Raw genomic sequence first — 26,919 nt, forward strand, 5'->3', positions numbered from 1 at the left:
TGTCATTGTGAGACATTGTTTTGATTGACCAACCAATACAGCTTGCCAATACAGGGCACCTAAGTTAAGACTGAAATTGGAAGTCAAGTCAAATCTCTTTAAGTTGTAAACTTTTCACTGTACTCATGTGATAATAAACCTAATTTTAATCTCACAGTAGTTAGCCCAACCAATTCCTCTTTAGAGCTGCAAGTGTAGGCTGGCATTAGACCAGGAATGTCTGGATTGGAGCCCCTCAAGTTCTGGCAATCTGTTGCTTTCAATTTCAAACCTAGTTGCACTTGTATTTAAATTCACAAGTCAGTCTAGACTTTTGGAGAAAACTGTCCTTAACATTGCTGCTTCAGTGGTGGCAAATCCGCAATCAAATCACAATTTGTTAGTATTTGCAATCTGAGATATCTGAAAATTAAAACGATGTAAATTTGAATGTTATTGATACTTTTGGAGCTCTCGATCCATGAAGAATGATGTTGGGAGTCTGCATGCTATAGATATATTTTCAAATCTAGTTTAGTGAGCTCAACCAAATGGCCACTTTGTTTGAGGGGGAAAAAGTCAGATTGGATTCTTAACTCTGTTTCTCTCAGATTCTTCCAGATCTGCTAGTTTCTCCAGTACTTTCTGTATTTGTTTTGTTTTGAGAGAACTTGTTGCAATGGGGCAGTTCTTCAACTGCTCTTTCAATTAACAATAGCTGTAAACATCTTAACATTACATGAAGTGTGCATACGCTGGTCATGGCAGAGAGTAATGTTAAACCGCTGCATTTTTATTCACTGCCAACCAGCTCCCCAGAATTGTCTTCAGAATTAGCTGCCGCATCGAAGACTGGAGGGAAGACAGCATCGCCAGATACCATAACACCACCTCCACAGCCAACCATCCAGAGGGAAAAGAAGGCCCCACGCCCTCCGAAGAAAAAGTACCAGAAAGCAGGACTGTACTCTGATGTCTATAAGGTTCCCGAGTGAGTAAATTGTGAGAAATATTATCATCACTGTGTGGGGCTTTAGTCTTTCTTTCAGTTAAATTTTCTTTGAATTCCAAAAGGTTTGTTTCTTGATACAAAAGTAATGTTTTAGTGGAAACCATAAACAGAAGTGATTGCTAATTTAAATAAGATGCAAGTATATTGCATTAAACAGAAGGTGTTTCAGCTGAAAGGTTGTGCTTTACATATTGTGGTTGAGATTGGTTGGAGACTGTTTGTTGAAACTGAATTCTTATTGTTCTTTATCGCAATTAGGAGTCTGTCTTTTGTTTCATGGCAGACACTGGCAAGCTTGTTGAATATTTTCCTGTTCTCAAGTTTTATTTTCCGTCTCACTATATCTCTATTGCTGACATGCTAACTGCTTCCCCCACTGGCTGCAAATATCCTCACTTTGTTGCGGGGTGTCAGCTTTTGTGTTTAAAGATTGTAACTGACCTTACCACCTATTTATTTCCCAAGTGGGACAGTAGTAAGGCAGTTAGTCAGCCCACTCCAAGTCAGCTGCATTTTCCACCCAGCCACCGGCTGTTGGCTATATGGAAACAGGCACCGCTGAAGGGCCAGCCACCTTATCTGTTTGCTTCCTTAATTTTTGAAGAGAGCCATGATTTTCCATTGTGCTGAGGAACACTCTTGGGGAAACTGTAGATTGGAACTAACTACCATTCTGCTTGCGTTCTGTGCTACACGGCTCTGTGCAGATTGTTGATTGTGTGTGTCTGCAGTATTAATATTTCAGTGTAAATCCCTGGTTAAGATTCTCCTCTTGCAGCAAAAAAGAGTTGGGTGCCCACTTTCACACTGGATTCTGTATAATTCTTTGAGGCTAGCACCTTCTCAGAAAGAGCATCTGGGGTTTTGTTGTACAACTTAACCCCCATGGTAGAAGCTTTTCAGGGCTACTTTTGGCCTGTGATTTCTTGCTTTGATTCCCACATGCTAACACTTGTCTATTATCAATTAGGCTGAGCTATAGTCTTCATATGTTGCCTCCTTCCCTCCCTGTTAAGGTCTTGCAAGATCCAATTAGGGAAAATCAGATACTGCCCGAGTAGTAATATAGTGTACTTGCAACAGTGTCACCTTTGCAGTGTTAAAACTTTACTGTTTTAACACTGCAATATATTAATCTTCAGTCAGAAGTTAAAAAGACCAATTTCTCGCCAAATTCTATCAAGTCTCAGCTTTGGTGCTACCTCCAGCTGCTGTCTGCTTCAGACCAAAGTAGACAAGCAGGAGGCTGGAGGAACACAGCAAGCCAGACAGCATCAGGAGGTGGAGAAGTCGGCGTTTCAAGTATAACCCATATTCAGGAATGAAAGTGGGGATAGGAGGAGCTGCAGATTGGGGCAAGGGGCGAAGGGGGGTTTTTGGTAGGGAGAGGGGCGGAATCATGAGGTAGTAATACGTGAACACAATTTGTGGCTGCGACCTGTTTGGTAGCTGAAAGGAAGGGTCAGTAGATGGGATAGAAGGGCTGGAAAGGACATCGGCGGGGGGGGTGGGTGGGAAGGTTATTTGAAACTAGAGAACTGTACGTAGAGTCCTCCGAGCTGTAGGCTGCCCAGGCAGAAGATGAGGTGGTGTTCCTCGAATCTGTGGTCCGATTCACTGTGGCATCCTGTGGAAGATGCTTTTAACCATCCCTGCCACAGAGATGCTGGCTAGGTTCGCATGTGGAGCTGTGAAGAAGTGAAGGGCTAGTCTCTACCACAGCCAGTTTCTATTTTCCCTACAATGGTTGAAGTGGAAGCAACCAGAATTGACATTGTCAGCATTCCTCGGATTAAATCTGGCAGCCCTATGTGCTGTTCAGTGGGTGGATTTGCTTCACCACCAGGGGGTGCCATTGCTTTTACACTGGGCAGCTTGACATCATAGTGTGGGTCATGCTGTACACCAGCTCTATAATTCTGAACAGGGCATTTCAACAAGTGTTAATCGGGTACAGTCAGTTAGAATGTTTGACTAGAGAGCTGCAGACCATAGGGTGGCTGCCATGATTGTCACCCTTGCCAGAATGCCTCTTGTGTAACAGCAGCAGTAGCATTGTCCTCCCTGTAAGAGTATAGTGTTAAAGGCCACACGACCATACATCATTGGCCTCAATGCACAGGCTTTTCACTTTGATGAACAGACTTGTATCATCATATCCTACATCTCCAAAACATCGCAAAGCCTCCCAGATTGTAAACTGAGAGGACTATAGTGACAGCGATCCGAGCAAATGCGAATGGGAACAGCAAAGTGTCAGCAGTATCACTGACCAGTTGTTATGTGTTTTAATGGTGTTGACTGAAGGAGGAGTCATAGTTAGAACCCCTAAGTTTATCCAAAGTAAGACCGTTGACAATCCAGCATTGCTCAGTACCACACTGAAATGAGCAGCAACTGTGCTCCAGATTTTGGAGCAGCCGTATGACTCAGCTGATGAGAGCATTCCAATGGAGCCAAGCTGACAATTTTAACATAGTCTTTGGATTAGGATTTCTTCTGGCACTGTCATTCCTGTTTGATCCTGATTTCTGCTTTTCATGAGTAAAAGTAGAGTTGCTGGTTATGTGGCTCTGGCTGTAGACTTTTCTCATGTGATGACGAAATGCATAATATATGAATGACTGAAGAGCTTAGCAACTTTTAGTGACATGGGTGACACTGGCCAGTATTGGAATTTCTCAATTAGCTGGCTGGAGTGGTTGCTTTCTCTTGTCATATTACTTGGAACCTGACCTCTGTCTGGTTGCAATGAGAAAAATAATTGCTCCGGCTGTAACATGCTAAAGGAGTCATAAGTGTGAAGTATTTCGGAGACAAGTTCTTCTCAAGACTTGCCTTCCATTAATCTTTGGGGAAAAAAATTCCTTTTTGCTATAGTGGTGCTATGAAGATCACTTGCTCTGGAAGGGGAAGAGAGGGCATAGTGAGCAAGTGGGAGTTGATCTCCAAGTTGGAAGGAAAAGGTGAACCAATGTCCTGTGAATCACCACCTAATGGCATTATCAAAGCCTGCAATAGCAAAAGAATGACATTGGTGCCCAGTGCCCCTTCCTAGAAGATAGTAAGACATCAGGCGATGTTTGTCTGCAAGTGTTTAACAGCATGAGCTTGATGCTTGGGGGGCAGTTAGCATTTGATCTAGAAATGGCATGCGATCACACATGTGATTTCAATTAATTTTTTTTTCAGTCAGATAGACTGGTGAATGTTTTAAAATATCTAGACATAGAGCACAGACTTTTCTCATGTTAAATTTAGTTATTTCTTCAGACACATTCCCACTTGGTTTATACGTGCTCTAGTACACAAAGATCCTTAGACAAAAAGTTCCAAACTCATGACCACTGCCTTCCAGAAGGACATGGATACATGGGAAATCAACCACTTAAGAGGATTCTCCCCTCCTCCCCAAACTACTTACTGTCCTGAGGAGAACATTGATCCATTTGGGACAAGATTGTGGAATTCCCTCCAAACAGCTTTGTGGTTCCACCTACACAAATTGGCCTGCAGCAGTTCAAGAAGGAAGCTTACCACCACTATCTTGGAACAGGTATTAAATGCTGGCCAGCCAGAGATGCCACAAGTAAATAAGACAAAATGTCAGTACATACGTCACTTGTTCTCTTAAGAAATTACCCTTGGGTGCTCGATAATTGTAACTAGTGGCATCCGGCCCATTGGCATGCAAGTCTGTGTCTCTTCCCCTTTGTCCCAACGCATGGAAAACTGATTAATGGAGTGCCACAAGGACCAGTGCTGGACTGTCAACTATTTATAATTTCTATTAATAAATCGAATCAAGGAATGGAATATATTATAGTCACTTTTTCTAACTATATAAAGATAGGTAGGGAAGTAAGTTATGAGGAGGACTTGGTTTGGATAATGGGCAAAAAGTTGGCGTATGAAGTTTGTGGGGAAAATGAGATAATGGATTTTGGCAACAAAAGAATGGAAAACAAAATATGATTTGAATAGAGAGAGAGTCTGCTGTTTGTTGCATTACTGAGGGATCTGGGTGTCCTTGGACATGAATAACAAAAAAAAGATTAGAATGCAGTTACAGCAAGTAATTAGGAAGATAAATGAATGGTAGCCTTTATTTATCACAGTTGAATGGAGTTTTAATGTTGGGAGGGGGGTCTTGCTCCAGTTGAACAAGCATTGATGAGAGCACATGTACATGAATGTGTATAGTTTTGGTGTCCTTACTTAAAGAGGGATGTACCTATTGTGAAAATCATTTGGACTGTTTTGGCCTTTATTCATTGAACTTGTAAGAAAATCATCTTACATTCTTGTCATGTGTCAGAGACTGAGGAGGCTTGGCAGTATACGTACTTACAGAATGTTTCCTCTCATGGGGAATCCAGAACTGGGCACTCTGCTTAAAAATAAGAAATCTCCTATTTAACATGGAGAATCAGGAACAATTTCTTCTCTTTGGGTTCTTTACCAGAGAGCAATGGAAGGTGAATCTGAATCCGAGAACTCCGCCCTGAAGAGCGCCCCAAGGCCTACAGCAGTTTCTGAAGGCAACTCAACATAATGTTCACCTGATATGGAAATGTGTTGCTGGAAAAGCGCAGCAGGTCAGGCAGCATCTAGGGAACAGGAGAATCGACGTTTCGGGCATTAGCCCTTCTTCAGGCTAATGCCCGAAACGTCGATTCTCCTGTTCCCTAGATGCTGCCTGACCTGCTGCGCTTTTCCAGCAACACATTTCCATCTCTGATCTCCAGCATCTGCAGACCTCACTTTCTCCATAATGTTCACCTGGGCAATTAAAGATGGACAATAAATGTCAACCGAGCCAGAGAAAGCCACATCATGCAAATTCATTTTAAAATATATTTCAAGAAAGAAGTAAACAAATTTTTGATCTACAAGTGAGTTGAGGGGTATTTGGGATGGGGGAGGAGATGCAGGAAAGTGTTGAGGCCATGATTGGATCAGCCACAGTCTTGTTGAATGACAGAGTCGATGTAAAGGTCTGAATCACCTACTAATCATTTCCTGTGCTCTTGGGTGGCAACGTTTCAGTTTTCAGAATCATTTGAAAAGATTTCTTGAGTACAATCTTTTTGCTTGCTTCAGTTCTAATCTTCAATTGGAAGTTTGCTCTCCTGTTCTGACCACTGCCATTTTGCAACCCCCTTCCCCCTCCACATTCTTCAGCAGCTTCATCGGTCTTTGGGTGTATGCATGTGCATATGTCTGTGTGTGTTATGAGGGACAGTAATCATTAGCCCTGATTATGGATCTTGGGTGTGAATAGTTCCTGTAGTGGCTTGGAGAAAATGGCCTTTTTACAGCTATTTGTAATTAGGGTTTCACATGGTTTCAGGCAATGTAAAGTTAGCTAATTATTGGAATACTTGGCAGGCAAACTGAAATAATTTTCTGCATGGCAAGCAGCAGACCTGAGCAAGGAATGTGGGCTTTGTTTCTTTGTAAAAAGGATACAATGCTACCTCTCTGCTGGTCAGTCAATATGTCACCAGCACATTGCTTGGATTTGAAGCTGATAACAAGAATGAGTGTGACAGAAGGAAAACAAAATCAAGCTGCTGCTGTTTGACCCCTTAACAGGACTGAGGAGTGTGCTGATAGAGGTCCCTAAAATAATGGAAGGTTTTAAGAGTGAGAAAACACCTCTGGGGTAGAGCATAACTAAGGGCCATCAGTAAAAAGGTCATCAAGAAAGTCCATAGGGAATTCAGAAGAACTGTTTTTAATCTGGAGAGTGGTCAGAATGAGTCTGGTGCAAACAGTATTGGTATAAGGGAGAAGGAAATAGAGTTATAATAGTTTTTAAAGAAAAGATGAGAGGAGGCTTGAGATACTAACTTGGACAGGTTGGGCCTTTGGTAAATCAAAAGCCAATGTCAGGCAGTGAAGTGCAACATTCCCCTTGTACTAGGCTGTACTTGTCCTGCAGGTATTTAGTAGGACAATATAAGGGGAGCTTTACTCTGTATCTAACCCCGTGCTGTATCTTGCATGGGAGTGTTTAATTCCCAGTGTGTACTTACTGGGAATGTGTCTCTTCCCTGGTAATAGCATCCATCATTTAAGCACATGCATTTATTTTTCCAGATTTATAACCATCTTGGCATAGGTATGATTTGATCTTGTGTAATGCAGAGGAGATGCTGAGTAAAATCAGAGCTTAGGACCCGGAATTGCTGCCAAGTCATATCTTTGTTGTTTATTGGTAAAAGATTGCCAGTAAATTGATTTGCGTGTTTTATATTATACACGAGATCAAAAATTAGATATCAAGCCTGTTCCCTTTCTTGTTATCAGGAGTAAGTTGATGAGGCCATGACAGATGAAAGAGCCATATAATGCAGCACTGCTAAAGTAGCGCCAGTATGCCAAATGTGTACGTATCAGACTCCCCAGTGAAACATGAGCACAGCAGACATATTGCTTGGGCTAAGTGTGTTTAAAAACCTCTGCCATATGGTTGGCTGCAAAGAGAAGCCAGCTTTCATCAGGGTGAAGTTTCAATTGTTTGTAATATTTCTTTGTTGCCTGATTAAATTGAAGCACTTTCTTTTGTGTTCCCAATCTTAATCAACAGTTCTTTTCTTCCTTAGTCCAAAGAGTCGCCTGATTCTGGTGAAGAAGGAGAAGCTGGAGTACGTTCCTGGAGAGCATGACTACGGGCTTTTCCCAGCCCCAATTCATGTTGGTAAGTCTTGCAGTGCTCTGCCATTACTGCGTTGGGTCCGTTTTAGTGGGCCTGCAGGGAACATTTGGATGGGACAGAGTGAGTGGACTTCGAGTCTTCTTTCTGACAGCTCCTAATGGATTGAGAAAGTGTGATTAGCTGATGTCTTCAGCCAGTTGCTTTACATTTTAAAGACCATGGCCTGCACTAACCACGTGCATCTGTCGTTGTCGGTCACAGTAGAAGTATAGAATCTCTTGAATTACATTTGTTCTGATGAAACAGTGACTTCCTGTGAATGCGAGGCTATATTTACGCATTCCTCAGCATTGTCTCCTTTCCCAAATTTGGTTTGTCTGGTCTCTATTCCCTCAACTGTTTGCAGATCTCTGCATCTCGCACTGTTTTGTGTTTAATGATTACCATGTGTTTTAATAAAACAGTGCCACTGCTGAGAGATTCCTACAGGTCTCGTGATCTTCCCCTTAGTTGTCTCTTAACAATGGCTGAGATCCATTGATTAATTATACATTACAAATTACAGGCAATGAGGTGTAATGATAGTGTCCCTACCTCTGAGCAGGTATGTCTGGATTCAAATCATGCTGAGCTTGTACAGGACATTGGTGAGGCCTCTTATGGAATTCTGTGTCCAGTTCTGGTCACCCAATTATAGGAGGGATATTACTAAGCTGGGAGGGCTCAGAAGAGATTTACCAGCATGTTGCTGGGAATGGACATTTTGAATTATAAAGAAAGGCTGAGACTTTTTTTCACTGGAGTGTAGGAGGTCGAGAGGCAACCTGATAAAGTTTATTTTATGCTGAGAGGTATAGATAAAGTCAATGGTAGTTGTCTTTTCCCTAGGATGGGGGATTTTAAGACTGGTGGGCATATTCTTGAGGTTGGGGCAAGTGATTTTAAAAAAGATGAGGCAAATTTTTTTCCACAGAAGGTGGATCATGTGTGGAATGAACGTCCTGAGAAAGGGATGGATGTGGGTACAATTAGAATGTCGAAAAGGCATCTGGATAGATACATGAATAGCAAAGGTTTGGAGGGATATGGCCCAGGACAGTGGGTGGGGCTAGTTTAGTTTGGGACTATGTTCATCTTTGGGCTGGAGGATGTGTGTCTGTGTTGCATGACTCTGCAAGGCCCAGAGGTATGTCATAGCATATCTGAAGGCAACAATTGAATAAACATGTCGACAAACAGGGTTCATGAGGCACTTGGCTCATCATTATTTAATTAGCTGGTACAAATCCTGGAGCCAAGCAATAGCCTCCTTAGTTGTTGAGTTCAAGGTGAATATGCTGCCCTCCCGTCTAGCATGAAGGAGATACTCCTCTGTAACATATAGATTTTTGTATCTCTCCACCAGAGCATAAGGAAGTTGTACTAAGGCCCTGGCAGGGGTGGTTGGCTGTTGAGGTGCCCTGGGAGAAAGTGATGACTGGAGATCAGAGTCAAGAGTGTGGTGCTGGAAAAGCACAGCCGGTCTGGCAGCATCTGGTACCCTGTCTTGCCCTGAACTTTTAACAAGGACACATCCTGTTTAAGCATTGCATGTATGCCACACAAAAATACATCAAACAATGCTCATAACTTCATATATTCAGGTGGTCAAATAATGTAACACTAGACAAATGGTGCCATCATAAAAAGCAGAAGCGAGTCATTTTCAAATCATTTTCTTTGGTGCATCAGTAGGTACTGAAAGCACTTGTTTGTTCCTTCCATAAACTTCATCTGAAAGTGCGATCCCACTGCCTATGACTGACATCTGTGCAGGTGATGTGGAGGAGTCAGTGTTGGACTCTGTGCAGATAATATTGCTGTTCAGCTAGGTTTGTGGTTTACGTTCACTAAACACACCCTGCACCTCATTCTAACTCTACAACAAAGGGATTTTCAGGACCCGGAAGGAAAGGTACTTGGCCTGAAAGCCTATCAGGCTTGCCAGTCACTTCACCGCATTCATTCCGCCTCACCTCTCCAGTTAAGAGTTTTCAAGTCAAAAATGTTACTGGTAACTGACTTTTGCATCCTTTTCTCCATTATGTAGAAAGATAATCCACCGGTTTGTCTGCCAGCTTTTGACCTATTAACTTTCCCCTTGAGACCTTAGGATGAGTAATTTACCTTCGCCAATAGTGGCTCATCCCTTCATAATGTTGCAACTACTGAAACGATTGGTGTGTGAAAACTGATTAAACTACCCCTTATGCTACCTGCCCCCTTGGGCATAAAGTCAGTACCCCTCCATGAAACTAGACATGTTTTGGTGCAGCAATAGTATCACTGTGCTGAGGAATGCCAGGATATATTTTGCCGTCAACTAAGCTGATAACAATTTTGATAGTCATGCAGGGTTTCTTGCCTTCCACACCGAAGGAAGGTGGTTCAACCTCGTTCATTACGGAGTATAGCATTTGTTGTACTGCTGCTGTTATGTTGGGCAGGTGCCAGATGATGTAATTGCAGCTGCGTAGGGTGGATCAAAACTGTAACAGTTCATCTCTCACTTGCTGTATGTTATGTGTGCAGTAAAAATATGTCAGGGGACAGTTCACTCGTTTCTCAGAATAACCCAGGAGAGAAATGATCAAAGTATTACTCGGCAAGGAATTTCAACACATGAGTTTGTTCTAAACTTGTGATCAAGGTACTTTGACCTTGATTTTGAGCTCTGCACTGGCTGATCCTGTCTCAGCAGAAGTCCCGTTGGTGATGTGAGTGCTCCGTATGGACAATAGGTGGGTGTGCTGGGAAATCCAGTGCTGAGCAGGCTGTTGTAACACATTGATCAACTAAAAATATGCACATTGTAAGTTTCGAACCTTCTCTAAGGGGTCTGTATAATACTAGAGAAAGCTGATGTTTTTGGATGTACACAGAACAATAGGTTTACTCATGATGGATTGTTGATTGTCAGTTGCATACTTCAGGAATTGACAAGAAAATATGATGCAGTCCAGAAAGAAGCGGCTGCAGGGCAGCATCTACGTAACACCTTGCAACCTGATGATGCCCCAAAATGCTTTGCTGATCCCTGGGATAGTGTTTTTACATTGCCCCATGTCTTTGAAAAGTCTCTGGTTAGGTTGACCTTTTCAGGTTTTTATCCCTAGCTGAGTGATGTGTTTGCTGCTTGTTGTTATATTGTACATTCAACAAACTTCCAAGTAGAAAGTTGGGAGAAGTGGGGTGGGTATTGTACTCGACAATTCAACACCCAGTGCCTTCAGCTTTGTTTTGAAGCAGTGGTTGCCATTGAGAAAGTCGGACGAAACAAGCAACAAATTAAAGATAAAAGTTGTGTTAATAACTTGGCATTCCTCTTGGGTAAAATACTCTTGAACAAAGTTACAAGGTGCCTGTTTAAAAACCTGTTTGGTTTGCCAGCACCTACCCCTCTGTTAATAGCCTTATGCACTTGGCAGCACTCCATATCACTTGAAAAGAGACATTTGTTTCTGCAGTGAGAACAAGGCAAAGAAGTATTAAACCAAGTCCAAGTTTGACTGTTCCCAAAACCACTTTAGGGTTACATGAAGTATATCTGAACAGCAAATTTGCGCTCAGGCAAAAATGCACATTGTGGAAAGATAAGATAAATAGACCAAATATTCTCCCTCTTGTATTGATGTTTGGGAGTACTGTTCATCCAAATAACATGGGTAAAAATAATCTGCTATGGTGTAAAGAAGAAACTGGACATTGGCTTTAGGTAATAATACTCATTTAATGAGTAGGTATAATGGGTCAAATGGCCTCCGTCTGCACCGTAACACTGCTGTAATTCTGTGAACTAAGCCCTCACAGACTTGTATTCTTTTTAATAACAAAAACCATACTGAGGGGGACAAACCTTGGTTTGGACTGTTAGTGTCGCCTGTTTATTTCCCTCTGTTCTATTTATGTAAAAGGATTTAAAATAATTCATTGTTTGACAAGCATTTGGTCACCTTGTTGAAAAAGATAATCAGGTGCTGCTTTAACATTTTCACACTTCCTTGTTTGTTCTGTGAAGGTATGGCTGTTCAAAATCACTGGTCCCTCTTGCTGCTCAGTCCCATCAGCTCCAATTCATCTGTGATCAGCCTGGTTCCAGGCATCAAGCCCTCCCCATTTGAGGGGGTTAGATAGTTTGGAGTTCGCCAACCAATATAGATTTTGTTTTGGGATTTCCCTGTAGGCAGGCTTTTTTCTTTCCTGATTTTCATTGCTTTCCTGATGCTTGACATGAACTGTGCCCATATGGATTCTGAAAGAATACAGGGTTTGAATCTGCTGTATCATTCCTTTCTGGAAGCTTTAACAGTGCTGCCCCTGGCGAAGATTTGCATCATTGTACATGTGTGGATAAAAATAACGTGTAGGGACTGAAACAGAAAGGCCTTTATATACACAGCTGACCGGGCACCGTGTAGGGACTGAAACAGAAAGGCCAGTATATACACAGCTGACCGGGCACCGTGTAGGGACTGAAACAGAAAGGCCTGTATGTACACAGCTGACCGGGCACCGTGTAGGGACTGAAACAGAAAGGCATGTATGTACACAGCTGACCGGGCACCGTGTAGGGACTGACACAGAAAGGCCTGTATGTACACAGCTGACCGGGCACCGTGTAGGGACTGAAACAGAAAGGCCCGTATGTACACAGCTGACCGGGCAACGTGTCGGGACTGAAACAGAAAGGCCCGTATGTACACAGCTGACCGGGCACCGTGTAGGGACTGAAACAGAAAGGCCTGTATGTACACAGCTGACCGGGCACCGCGTGGGACTGAAACAGAAAGGTCTGTATGTACACAGCTGACCGGGCACCGTGTAGGGACTGAAACAGAAAGGTCTGTATGTACACAGCTGACCGGGCAACGTGTAGGGACTGAAACAGAAAGGCCTGTATGTACACAGCTGACCGGGCACCGTGTAGGGACAGAAACAGAAAGGCCTGTATGTACACAGCTGACCGGGCACCGTGTAGGGACTGAAACAGAAAGGCCTGTATGTACACAGCTGACCGGGCACCGTGTAGGAACTGAAACAGAAAGGCCTGTATGTACACAGCTGACCGGGCACCGTGTAGGGTGCTGTGTTGGAATCCGGTAATAATTGGATAATTATTTTTAGGGTGAGGAACTGACCGAGTTCTGCACCAGAATAGTGAAGTGGTTTTTCTCAGTCATTACAGGCACCGTGGGCCGAATGGCTGCCTCCTGTGCTGCATGCTTCTATGATGCTGACACTGCTGCAGTTCAGAGAGAGTGTGACTCCATCAGGATGCCATACATCTGATCAGATGTTAAACCGTCTACACCTTCAAGTGTTTGTACAAAACTTCTTGGCACGTTTTGAAGAACAGTATTGTGCTCAGAGTTTCAAATGTTTAACTCCTGTACCAGTGCCACTTAAGGAATATATATATCCAGTCATTTAACAGAGTACTGTGGGGTCCTGTTGTGCCTGTTTGGGCTTGTGCATTTTCCCAAATTCCAACTGCACTTATAAGTAATTGAGTGCTTCTGAAGGGCTTTGAAACATCCTGCAGATGTGAAAGTGTCTGTATCAATGCAGTTCCTTTCTGTTTGTATTAGATGTGCATTTTATTTCAATTGAAATTGCTAAAGCAAAATCTGTATTTTTTAAAAAATCCTTAGACATAATATATTTATGTCCAGCATTACTCATGGAGCAAGAATGGGTGGAGAACAAAAAGAATAACCTCTCTCAGCATTGGAGTTTGGAAGTGAGGGAAGGCCAGGGTGTCAGTGTCTGAATTGGAGACTCTGCATCAAAACAAAAAAGTATGCTTTATTTTAGGAGAAATTAAACCTGTTTTAGTCACCATTTAGCTCTTGGAAACTTTTCCACACAAATGCAGATGTAGGAGTGTTTCATTCAAAGCTTTCCTGTTCCTCCTCTGTTGTTTTTGTCCAGTTACACCAAGATTGTTTTTAGATTTCCTCCTCATAGAGTTCTAATCATGACACGCTGATTTATACTCTGGAATAGATCAGCTGATGAAACAGCTATTCACTGTCAGCCACCTATATGTTGGTGCAGCAAAGGGCGGTTCAGAAATAGTTTTCTTCCACAAACCCACCAACACTCTCAGCTACCTGGAATAAACCTCCTCCCACCCTGCCTCCTGTAAAAACACTCTCCCTTATTCCCAGTTCCTCTGCCTGTGCCACATCTGCTCTCAGGAGGACCAGTTCCACCACAGATTACACCTGATGGCCACCTCCTTTAAAGAGTGCAATTTCCCCTCCCATGTGGTGGTTGATGCCCTCTAGTGCATCACATCCACTTCCCGTACCTCCTGCCTCCGACTGCAACAAGGACAGAACACCCCCTGGCCTCACCTTACACTCCACCAACCTCCGTATACATCGCATCATTCTCCGCCGTTTCCGCCACCTACAAACAGACCCCACTACCAGAGATATATTTCCCCCTCCACCCCAATCCACTTCCCGTAAAGACCATTACTCCACAACTGCCTTGTCAGGTACATGCTCCCCCACCAACCCATCGTCCCCTCCCAGTATCTTCCCCGACACTGCAGTAATTGCTAAGCGCTTCAGAGAACCTCTCCGGGACACCCGTACCAATCAACCCAACCGCCCCATGCCGAACACCTGACATGCAGGTTCTGGGCTGCCTCCATCGCCACTCCCTAACCACCCAACACTTGGAGGAAGAACGCCTCATCGTCCAACTCTGGACCCTCCAACCAACGGCATCAATGTGGATTTCATCAGTTTCTTCATTTCCTCTCCCCCTCACCTTATTCCAGTTCCAACCTTCCAACTCTGCATCGCCCTCATGACCTTTCCTACCTGTCCATATTCCTTCCCACCTATCCACTCCACCCTCCTCTCTGACCTATCACCTTTACCCCATCTCCCTACCTCCCCACCTCCTCCCATTTATTTCACCACCCCCTTGGCTGGCAGCCTCTTTGAAGGGCTTTTTCCTGAAATGTTCATTCTCCTGGTCCTCAGATGCTGCCTGCCCTGCTGTGCTTTTCTAGTTCCACACTCTTGACTGATCTCCAGCATCTGAAGTCCACACTTTCGCCAGAAATGGTCAATACCGACTTAGATTCCTATGCCCACAAAACTGGCTTTCTTGTGCTTTCCCCTGAGTTGGACTCCAAGTGACAAATCCTGACTGGTCAAACAGCCAGTCAGAGACTCTGAAAGAGAGTTAACCAAGGTAAAAATGGAGCTGCAGTTGAGAACTTGAAACTTAGATGGTGTCTTTCTTGCATTAGTGTGTGTTTACCACTATACAGTCTCCGTTAAAATGGGAGTCATAGTTCATAAACATTGCATTTGTTGAGAGACTTCTATAGGAAGGATGTTGTAAAACTGGGGACGGTGCAGAAAAAATTTACAAGGGTGTTGCTGGAACTGGAAAGTTATAGGGAAAGGCTGAATAGGCTGGGGCATTTTTCTCCAGAACAGCAGAGGGGTGACCTTCTATATGTTTTTTTAAAAAATCTTGAGGGGCATGAATTGGGTGAATAGCCAAGGGGAGTCCAAAATTAAAGGGATTAGGTTTAAGATGAGAGGGGGCAAGATTTCATAAGGGTCTGAGGGATAATTTCTTCACACTGAGGCTAGTGCATATATGAAATGAACTTCCAGAGGAAGTGGTGGGGATGAAATTTGGAAGGAGAGTTTGTTACTGGAGAATAGTTCTGTCGAAGGGTCTCTGAGGGGTCAGGTGGGAAGGAAGGAGAGTCTCTGAGGGTCGGGTGGGACTGAAGGAGGGATGCTGAAGGGGGTTTCGCTCGAATAGAATTGTATGAAAATGTACCTGGGTTATGTAAATTAAAGGGACACATAGATACTGTAAATTTATAATTGTATTTCTTGTGTATTCTGTGACCTAAGTAAACATAGTTTTCCATCATACTCCTAAGTACAATGACCCTTTCACTTCTTCTTGCGTTTGAAGCAGAACGATGTGATAAATAAAGAGTAAAAACTAATGTTGGGAATGGGATTGAGGGAGCTACACATCCTGAGCTTATATCTTACACATCATGGTGGAAATCTCTTGTCCCAACTGTGTATGTGCGGTCCACCCTTCAATACTCATCGCTTTGTTGAGCTGCTTGTTTGTAAAGCCAGGCATTTCTTGGCAAATGTTCTGCAGATTTATTGAGTCTAAACCAAACGAGTTCACATTTGTGCTGTTGCTTTGAAAGGAGGAAATAATGAGGTGATGTACTTCGAAAAAGTCTGTGCACATAAAGTTTGGCTGGAGTTCTGTTGGATCTGTTTGGAAGACATTCGTTTACAGCTTCTCACTTGAAAAACAAAAGATAAATCAAACCAAAAGAGCAATTCCAAACCCAAAAAATACTTATACTCATTAAACAGTTCCAGGTTGTGCTTTTGTAGGCAGGTCTTTGTCAAGTATGGGTCTAACAACATTAAAAACGAGCAGATAGTGACACAGCAGCCTTGAAGAAAGGGCTTGTGCTTTTTAAAGTGCTTCATCATGTGCACTGATGTCCCAAAATGCTCTGCATCCAGTGGATTATATTCAAGTGTGGTTGTTGTAGTTATGTCGGAAATGCCAGTGAGTTGATGCACAACAACATTTTAGAAACAGAGGCAATAACTGGTGACTTTGGGATGTTTGCCAGGCCACTGGGGAACTCACTGATCAATTAAATTGGTAGCATGGAATCACTCCCTTTCATCTAAGCAGGCACATGCAGACTCCGTTTAATGAGCTCATCTGCTCAAAGACACTTCCAGCAATAATCCAATCCTTCAACTCTACACTGGAGTGTCAATCTGGATTAGGTAAGAGCGATGTTAACAAGGTAGAGGCACACTATATGCCCACAGCAGCTGCAGAACTCTGCACTAATATAAATGCTCATAAATGAGCAGCTTTGAGTTTAGGTACTTTGAACCTGTGGTTGGTGGATGTCACTGAGCAGAAAGAGTTGGAGATGCACCAATGATTCTGTTTACAGTGTATTACTAAACAATGGCTAGCAATTTCTTGAGGGCAGAGGGTGTAAGGCAGAAAATCATTGGAGCTTGTAGAGGCAAGAATGTGACTAAGAGGTAGTACTTTGGGTTGGAGAGTCTGATTTCTTGCATTCCCAAATTTGCAATTTAAAACTTAGCATGTTGCAATCCTAAATCATTGCCAGTATGTAGGAGCCATTGGATGGGTTCAAGGAAGGTTTGTGTTATAAATTCATAAGGAATTTCCTCTGTCTCGGGTGGAACTTCCAGTTAGCTGGTGATATCTGTTTTAATCTATTTTCCTGCTTAGCGCTCATTGAGTACGTGATTGTTCTTAGCAAGATTATCTCCTCCAAGCCTTCCAGGGCAAAGATAGAAAATCCTGGGCTGCAGAGACATCACCAAAACACAGTAAGGAATCTTTAAGGGACAGAAGCATTGTGAAGGTTATAGACAGACTTGTCACCTGGGCTGACAGCTTGACATGTACATGGGGTAAACTAGACAGTGTGTGCAACACCTTGGACATTGCTATCCTATTCTGGAAAGGGGGAGCAGTAATATCCTGGTGTGTAGAGTGGAACCTGATCCCTTCCATTACTTGCTTGAATATGGACAGGAAAGCAGCATTTTGCATATTTGGAGGGGGAGGGGGAAGTACAGGAAACAAAAGTGGGGGTGTTAGAGCAGCAACAAGACTCTGCCTCATTTTCATATTATTTGTTATTCCACCACCTCCACAATGTTCCAGACCTGCTGCATTTCCCCAGCCATTTTGTTTTTGCTTGGGAAGTTGGGGGGAGCAGGTTGTGGGTGGGCTGGAAAGATGGAGACAGCTGCAGCGTGACTTTAGTTCATTTCTCTGTTTTGAGCTTTTAACGTGTGTCACCGATTTGTATGGAACAATTGTCTGTGCTTCACTAAAGCAAACTAGTGAGAAGCTGGTGTGGAACATCAACATTGCTGTAAGGCATGTGGGGCAAATGACCAGTTTCTGTTCTGTCTGTTCTCATGTGAACATACATGTGTATTTATACATGTGGTACCAGCCGGCATGGGTGAATAGAGTTTTTGATGACTGTTTTGTTCTTTCCTGTGTCTGTCCTAAATGTCCATGTCTTTGTTTTGCAGGCAAGTATTTGAGGCAGAAACGGATAGATTTTCAATTACCATATGACATCCTGTGGCAGTGGAAACATAATCAGGTATGTAAACTGTAATTGGTGACTCATGAAAATTTGATAAGGCAGAACTAATAACTTGCTTTTCTATAGCACCTTGAAGGTAGTGAAACATCCCAGGGTACTCAAGATAATCAAAAAAATAGTTGGCTCGGAGGCATGTTACAAAATATTAGGGACAGGTGACCAAAATCTTGGTTAAAGAGGTCATCTCAAAGAAGTGAGAGAAAGAGGTATTTAGAGGGAGAATTCCAGTGCTTAGGGCTGAGGGAGCTGATGGCACAGCCACTGGTGATGGAGTGAGGGAAGTTGAGCCCAAAGTTAAGAGTGCAGATCACAAAAGGTTTTTATCTCCCCAGAGTATAAAAGGATGAAGAGAAGGTGAGGACTGCAAATGCTGGAGATTAGAGTCGAGAGTGTGATGCTGGAAAAACACAGCAGGTCAGGCAGCGTCCAAGGACCAATGGAATCGACATTTTGGGCAAAAGTCCTTCATCAGGAATGAGGCTTGTGAGCCAAGGGGTTGGAGAGATAAAGGGTGGGGGAGTTAGCTGAGAGTGCGATAGGTGGATGAAGGTCGGGGTAATGGTGATAGTTTGCAGAGAGTGGTGGAGTGGATTGGTGGGAAGGAAGATGGATAGGTCGTGAGGATGGTGCTGGGATAAGGTGAGGGGAGGAGAAATAAAGAAACTGATCCCATGTGGTTGGAGGGTCCCGAGACACAAGATGTGTTCTTTCTCCAGGCATTGGGTGGTTAGGGTTTGGTGATGGATGACGTGTGGAAGTGCAGGTAACACTTTGATGAATGTGGAAAGCTTTTTTGTGAAAATGGCGAAGGATGATGCGATGTATACGGAGGTTGGTGATGTGGAAGGTTGAGGACCGGCGGTGGGAGGGGGGGGTTCTGTCCTTGTTGTGGTTGCTTTCCACATCCATCAGCATTTTACCTGCTCTTCCACATGTGTCATTTACTGCATCCGTTACTCCCAATGCGGTCTCTTCTACATTGGGGAGACAGGACGCCAACTTGCAGAACACTTCATAGAACATCTCGGGGATGCCCGCACCAAACAATCCCACCACCCTGTAGCCGAACGCTTCAACTCCACCTCCCACTCAGCCAAGGACATGCAGGTCCTGGACTGCCTCCATAATCAAGCTCAAACCACCTGATGCCTGGAGGAAAAATGCCTCAAGCCTCATATTCTGCCTTGGGACCCTCCAACCACGTGGATTTCAATTTGGATATCACCCGTTCCCTCATTTTCACCTCCCCCACCTTACCCCAGATCTCACCTTCGAACTTTGCACTGCCATCATGAACTGTCGTACCTGTCCATTTTCCTTCCCACCTGTCTGCTCCACCCTCCTCTCTGAGCTAGCACCATTACCCCTACCTCTATCCACCAAACGCATTCTTAGCTACCTCTCCCACCAGTCCCACCCCCTTCCCATTTATCTCTCCAGCCCTCTGGCTCACAAGCCTCATTCCTGATGAAGGGCTTTTGCCGGAAACATTGATTCTCTTCCTCCTTGGATGCTGCCTGACCTGCTGTGCTTTTCCAGCACCCCACACGCGATTATAAAAGGATGAGGTCAAGGGGCTTGAAAAGAAGGGTAATAATGTTGAAATTGAAGTTTATTCTAAATGTTAAAGTGGCAGTGGTTGGTGATCTTCAGCTGAACCCCATTTGATTTGTGCAGCTTTTTTTTCCAGCCAAGAGCTTTCAGTAATCTGCATTCCTATCGTACTCCACTTTGGCCCAGCCTCACTGAGTGGATGTGTTCTGCTCGACTGCCTTCAAAGGGTGGACTGTTCAATTTCATGTAAATGTAGCCAGTCACCCCTCTCAGACTCAGTCACAAGAAATTATCAGGGATAACAAACTGCACAGTCATCACATACTGTCTTCCCTCTTCGTACCAGCCCGGACCCCATCCTCAACCAAACATCACTTCCAACCGTAGCTGCTTTGTGCACATCATTTCTTTTGGATTGTGGAAATATAGTCAAGTAGAAGTGAATTATATTCACAGACACAAAAGTTTCTGGTGTTTCAATCACCATTAGCAAGGCCTTGACGATTGAAGAATTGATTCAAGTGAGTAGCAGTAATACTGCAGTGCATACTGCAATTGAGAGCATTGATTCCATAATTCATTAACGTTTATATTGCTGAGAAAACCAGAGCAGACCAGTACTGTACCCCGGTATATGTAGTGGCAGATCTGTCCCAACCAGTACTGTGCCCCAGGGTTATACAGTGACAGACCTGTCCCCAATAATACTGTACCCCAGTGTTATACACTGACTGCCCTGTACCCACCAATACTGTACCCCAGTGTTATACACTGACCGTCCTGTCCCCACCAGTACTGTACCCCAGTGTTATACAGTGACAGACCTGTCCCCACCAGTACTGTACCCCAGTGTTCTACACTATCTGATGCTTTTATACTTGTGTTGGAGGATGACAGACCTAACCCAGTGTTACAAATCTCATTGATTTCTCCAGGCTCAATCCAAGTTTCAAAGGACAGAATCTGTAATGCTCTGTCAGTTTATTTCTCTTTCAGTTTGTACAGGATAAGAATTTGCCCTACCCAATTATACTTTCTAAAATTGCAGTTTGATGCTGTCATGGGTGCTGAAGGAACCATACGATACACTGGTTGAGATCAGAATAAAGACTTGGATTTTTTTTTAAATCCTGCAGCTGCTAAGATATCAATAACCCTTGCATCACATGCTGCTCCATTCACCGAAGGAAAGTAATTTATATCGTGTTTGGCTTTCTGCTATAGCTGATTTTTAAGAGAGCAACTGGGTCAGTACAAGGTTATTTTTCACTTGAACGGTTCATTCATTTTGAAAGTGGTTTTATTTGCCTGTGACAAATGTTGTTGAACAAAAAATGAAAAATAATCTGATTGAAGGAACATGGACCAAAATTCCATTTAAAAGCTTTGTCCCGGTAGATTGAAAGTGGAGGAGAGAGGGGTTGTGGCAGGAAGGTAGGTGTTTATCCTAATCATAGCCCACGAGAAACTTGGCTCCAGCCATTCATGATACAAAGTCCTTAGGAAATAGGCACAGGTTGTTTTGAAGTTTAATTAATTCACTCCTGACTTAATTAGGTGGTACTTCTAGAAGTCTGACAAGGAATGTGTCCAAAATCACAGATGATTCAACCTTTCAGTAGCAACTGGATAAACATTGGACTTGGTAAGATCATGAAGAGTAGTTCAGTTCTCTGCTTGGGCATTCCCACTGGGAGCAGGTCCACAAGGTGGCCCACTTCAGTAGCTGAAGTGACTGGTCTGATGGTCTTGCAATTCTGTTCTTAGTGAAATCGGGATCTGCAATGCCTAGGGTGGAATCTGATGTCCAGGGCACTTCCGGTATAGAAGAGAACAGAGGGTGGTCACCTATATCAACAGGAACCTATGCGTACCCATCCAGAAAAGATGAGCAAGTTGCTTATATCACATCTAATCAATTTCTGAGGGCACTCAAACCCTTCAGTTGATTAATTACTAAAATGGCGTCAGTGTTGTTGGGAAGTCAAAAATGGCAAGTACTTGTGCATACTGCACGATACTGTTGGTGGCAACTGACAAGGATGTTCAGTTGATGTGTTTTGTGACTTGTGTAGTAGGGTGGGGTGCAGGCAGCTGGGATATCACCCTGAGCTGGCAGTGAACAAGTCCATCGTTACCACATTGGGGCTGTGAACCAGGATAATGTGTTCAAATCTCTGAAGTCTAGCTTCAAACCCCACCTGAAATGATGAGAAATGTGTGAAGCCAAATGAGCTAACTGTGGATAAAGTTACCACACCACCTCTGCTTAATGGTTTTCAAGCAGTAAGGGTGCAAATGTCTGCAACAGTATGGTAAAAACAATGACTGCAGATGCTGGAAACCAGATTCTGGATTAGTGGTGCTGGAAGAGCACAGCAATTTAGGCAGCATCCGAGGACAGGCAAAATCGACGTTTCGGGCAAAAGCCCTTCATCAGGAATCAAGGCAGAGAGCCTGAAGCGTGGAGAGATAAGCTAGAGGAGGGTGGGGGTGGGGAGAGAGTAGCATAGAGCACAATAGGTCAGTGGGGAAGGAGATGAAGGTGATAGGTCAGGGAGGAGAGGGTTGGAGTCTACAACAGTAGTAGACTCGCCAACTTTTAAAGGTATTTAAATGGTCATTGGAGAGGCATATGGATGAGGATGGAATAGAGTAGGTTAGATGGGCATTCCACAGGTCGACGCAACATCAAGGGCTGAAGGGCCTGTACTGCGCTGTAATATTGTAAGTTAGTTTTACCCTCTTGTGTTAGTGTAGTGATAACTGCGCTGAATATCTCGCAAGTGTTGAAACATTTAAACAGTTGTTAGGTACAGACGAAAGCACCGCTAAGAGATCTCCATTAAATACTCCTATTGGCAGTTGCAGCTTATTCTACACACGCCCCATCAAACACTCCTAGGACAGAGACAGCACAAGGTTAGATAAAGAGTAAAGTTTTTGTCTACACTGTCTGCTCCCAGGACATTGAATCACTGATTTTTGAGTGATTCAGTAAGATGTATTTTGTTTTGATACCGGCATCAATATCCCATAATCAATCTTGTGCAATAAGAGTTCCACAATTCTATCCCTTTTGCTGTAGATATCAGCTGACCTACACGTAATTTGACACGTCAGTTTTTAAAAAATTATGCTGGTTTGGTTCCAAATTAACACACAACACAAAACTTTGTTGACTGGCTGAGGGGGAAAAAGCTTTCATCCGACAGGTCTGCACTGCATTCACAGGCAACCTTTTTACATTCTGAAGCAGAATAGAACAGTCTGTAACTGGAAGGTCAGTCCCATTTGATGAGTTGCCTGGCAGACTTGGCTCTGAGTAGGTGTTGTTAACAACTACACAGAACAGCAACTTGTCTGCTATCCCTGGAGTAACTATCCCAACACTGAAACACTGCCGCCAAGTCCAGTACTGGCTGCAAGTTGAGCCCTCTGGACCCAAAATGGTTTCTATCCTACCAACAAGTTTACTTTAGGAAGCATTGAAAAATTTAACTACCTCAGTAGGCTGCACAGATAATTTCAGGGGAGCATTTATTAAGTAACTTGTGATAATACAGGAGTGTAAGGAGTTGGGTTATGTAGTCTCTGCTGTAACTCCACCCATCATCATTTCTGTTAAATATCTTCAGCCCCACTGAATGGTTTGCACATCTTTATTAATCAGGTGCAGGTGTAGACCATTCAGCTCTTTGAGCTTGTCCTGCAGTGCAGTAAGTTAATGGCTGCTCCGATTGTAATGTCAAATCCACATTCCCACCACCTCCTGATCGGATTTCAACCCCTTAACAAGAATCAACCTACCTCTACGTTAAAAATATCCAGGGACTCTACTTCCACCACTTTCAGGACAAGAAATCCAAAGATTCACAACCGACAGGAAACATTTTGCCTCTTCTCAGTTATAAGTGGATCACCTCTGATTTTTAAACAGTGACTCTAGTTCTCTCAATTCCTCCATGAGAGGAAACACCCTCTCCATGTCAGCCCTGTCAAGTCCCCACAGGATTTTGTATATTGCAAGACTGGTCTGTACAACCTTTCCTCTTAATACAACCTGCCCATTCCAGGTATTTGGCTAGTCTGGTAAATCTTTGAGCTGCCTTCAACACATTAATGCATTAAAGATTTTTATTGCAAACATTAGATATGGCTGAATAAGTTCTACCTGTCGTCTCTTTCAGCCCTAAAACACTGTTCTAATGGTCCGTCTTAGGCTCAGATTTTCATGTCACCATTGTACAGCCGCCTCTCGTGCTCTCTCTCATATCCTTTAAAGACATACTGAGAAACCTCAAGATGCTCTTTAACTAAGCTTTTATTCTTGTACTTTGGTTTGGTGTTATATTTTATCTGGTAATCATTCTTGTGAAGAGTATTAGGATGTCGTATCCAGTTAAATATGTTTAGAAAGGAAGTTGTTGTTGCTGTTGGGGTCTGAATCTTAGAGAAACCAGGACTGAATCTTGTTGCTGCGAGACAGTCCCTATTGTGCAGTAATATGGCTGCCACATTTAGTCACCGTAGTCCCATGCTAGTTACTGCAAATATTAACCACATATGCTGCTAGTTGCTATCCAGTTACCCCAACTGCAGGGGCTATGGAGCTGCTGAGTGACTACACAAATGACTTGCATCATTTGGGCTGCTGGAACGTAACTGTCCATGTCCTTGAAGACTCCTACACAGCACTGGAGGAATTAGTCATAGAGTTGTACAGCATGAAAGCAGATCCTTCAGTCCAACTTGTCCATGCCAGCCAGATATTCGAAGTAAATCTAGTCCCATTTGTCAGCATTTGGTCCGTATCCCTTCAAACTCTTCCTATTCATTTACCCATCCAGGTGCCTATCAAATGTTGTAACTGTGCCAACCATCTCCTCCACCTCTGGTAGCTCATTCCATACAATTCTTGTCCCAAATGAGCTAGAAGTCCAGAAAGTGTTGCTGCCTTCAAGAAGGAAGACGTTGTAATATTCAAAGGAACCTTACTATACTTCAGTAGACCTAACGTGCATTGTTATAAAAAGAAATTGGAAGTTTATTTCACAGCGCGGCGTTTATTTTCACGCTTGCTGTATTGTCTGCTGTTTGAAAAGGAATGGAGTAAAGTTTACCAAACCGTAGTGAGATAATAACTGGGGATATGAAAGACATTATTTTCCAGCATGGGCAGTCCCCACCAGCAAAAGCATATAAACAAACACTGGGTGCACCATTCATTTCTTTTTGGCACAATGTTCTTTCCTCTGCTTTGAATTGCTGAAAGTTGTCATTGACTGAATGGGAAAGTATAGACTCTGAAGTTTATAACTGTTGCCCTCATCTCTCCATCTAACCTCCAATGTAAAGCGCCCACACACTAGCTGAAATCTGAGATGTTTACAGCAGCTGTGCACTTTTAAGGCAGCTGCATGTGTAGAGTTTCAGTTTTGGTGAAAAAAAATTTGATATGTTCCTCAAAGAGTTAACCGGGGCTTTGTCTTTGTGCAGAAATGGGACCTCTGTGCAATTGAAATGAATAATAAACACACAGGGGGACAGGAAGGTCAAAGCTTCATTTCAGTTGACAGGTTTCTCGGTTGTAAATGGTTTTAACTCCATTCTATGCTGCACAGCTGCCAGTTGAGCATTTTTCTTTTCCTCTTACACTACCACTGTCCCACGTGTTATGTGGAAGATGAAAAACTTATATGGCACGAATTGCGCTCTCCCTTTTCCTTTCTCTCCTTTTCACATGCATGTACCCACACTTAGTTTTGCACTTGAGAATCATAGGAGTCAAAAGGCTGGAGTGGAACCCACAACCTCATCCATGTCACCCTTGGAGATTGTTTCACTTCATACTATTAAATGGGGGCGAGGAGGAGGGGAAATAACCTTTTCAAGTGCAGCTACCCCTCGATGTTCTTTTAGGATAATCAAACAAAAACTGAAGTTCTTTTGGTGCTCAGGTAATTGTGCCAATAGAGGGGTTAACAGCCTAATTATGGTTCTGACATATTCTCCTGAAGATACACTACAAATGCCCGTGTAAGGACAGTAGTACTGTGAAAGCTGCTTATTACGTTTTTGGTTTGGTGCTGTGCCCAGTATTTTGCAGCAATCCCACTTTCTTTGGGCTATCCCTTTGAGATTCAAAATGTGCAACCAATCCAACTGAATTTTTTTTTTTCCCCCTGTTGTGTTTTTCTTGGCACGGTCTGTAGAGTGGAATGTATTTTTCACTTACTAAAAAAAAAAGTAACTGTTTCTCCAAAGTTTGAACAAAGAAAATCTTGTTCCTCTGTCTGGGAGGAGAGGAACTATTAGGGCAATGGGTGTTGTAGTTAGATCTGCACTGTTGGTCATCTCTGCACTGCTGTTGAGAGGATAGTGACTCTTGTCTGATTCCTCCTCAGATTGAGCTCTTATTTTGTCCAGACAGTGTAGTATGGGGTGGGAGGGTGATGCATGCTCAGAAGCAGCCAAAACCAGAAAAAGGGAACCATTCCTCTCTGCTGACAGCCTGGCCTAGTTGAATCAAGTCATTGTTAGAGTATGCAGTGTGAACTGAGAGGGAACTGGTCTCTATTTGACCACAGCACTCCCAGCATCACCAAGGATATGGCAAATAAACTTCTAGCTGCGACTTGGAAAGAGAACAGTACACACTGCCGTGGTATTAATTCTGGACTGACAAAGGAAGGAGCATTGCTGGTCCGTGCACTGCTTGCTGCTCACTCACTTTCAGAATTATTTGTTTCAGCTGTTGTCATGCCTAGCTGGGTGAACTTGCCCCGTGCTCTGTAACTGAGCCAGATTCCATTCCCCAGCCTTTGCTGGATGACCAAATCTCAGTTGGTACAAATTGATCATGGTTCCCAAGCCCACAGTCCAGCCCACTGGATATCTTAATAAAGAAAACTAAAGTAATTGTGGAAGCTGTAAATCAGATACAAAAGTGGAAGTTGCTAGAAAAGTTCAGCGGGTCTCTTAGAATCTGTGAAGAGAAATTGGAGTTAATGTTTTGGCTTGACTCAGCCTTCCTCCGTACTGATGGTAGTTCGGAAAATGTTGGTTTATATGCATTCAGAGGGAGGGGGAGCCCATGGCTACTCCTTGACTAATTCACAGTTTGGGGGCACTTGTGTGTACAAAATTAGCTATTTACTTCTAAAAGCAGTATATGTCCTGCTCTAATGGTCACACTGGAGCTTGTTTTGTTACAATTTTCAGGTCCCCTGCTCCTTCAGCCTGCAAACCATAACTGCCTGCAACTGTTTTCTTGCTGTTCAAACAGACCCTGACCCTACACACCTGGACTGGTTGACATTTTGATCCTTTGTTTGCTAACTGAGGGTTACTTTGGGCATGCAAATTTACTCCAGTAGCACAGTACACTTTTCATTGTGACGATCTTGATTGTTTCAAACTGCCATCCACAGCACAGCGAAGCAATATCGCTATATCTAATTATGT

General features: G+C 43.3%; 1 protein-coding gene across 6 annotated transcripts in view; it reads left to right on the forward strand.

Annotated features, from left to right (window-relative positions):
• ash1l (ash1 (absent, small, or homeotic)-like (Drosophila)) overlaps positions 1-26,919 on the forward strand; it is a 217,194-nt gene that overhangs the window by 134,765 nt on the left and 55,510 nt on the right. For all 6 annotated transcript variants that reach the window (XM_043684018.1, XM_043684017.1, XM_043684014.1 and 3 more), the window contains 3 exons: positions 791-970; positions 7,603-7,697; positions 17,822-17,895. In XM_043684018.1, the coding sequence (XP_043539953.1) occupies positions 791-970; positions 7,603-7,697; positions 17,822-17,895 (349 nt within the window). The remainder of the gene's footprint in view (positions 1-790; positions 971-7,602; positions 7,698-17,821; positions 17,896-26,919) is intronic.

Source organism: Chiloscyllium plagiosum, chromosome 51, assembly GCF_004010195.1.
Source record: "Chiloscyllium plagiosum isolate BGI_BamShark_2017 chromosome 51, ASM401019v2, whole genome shotgun sequence".
Classification (NCBI taxonomy): Eukaryota; Metazoa; Chordata; class Chondrichthyes; order Orectolobiformes; family Hemiscylliidae; genus Chiloscyllium; species Chiloscyllium plagiosum.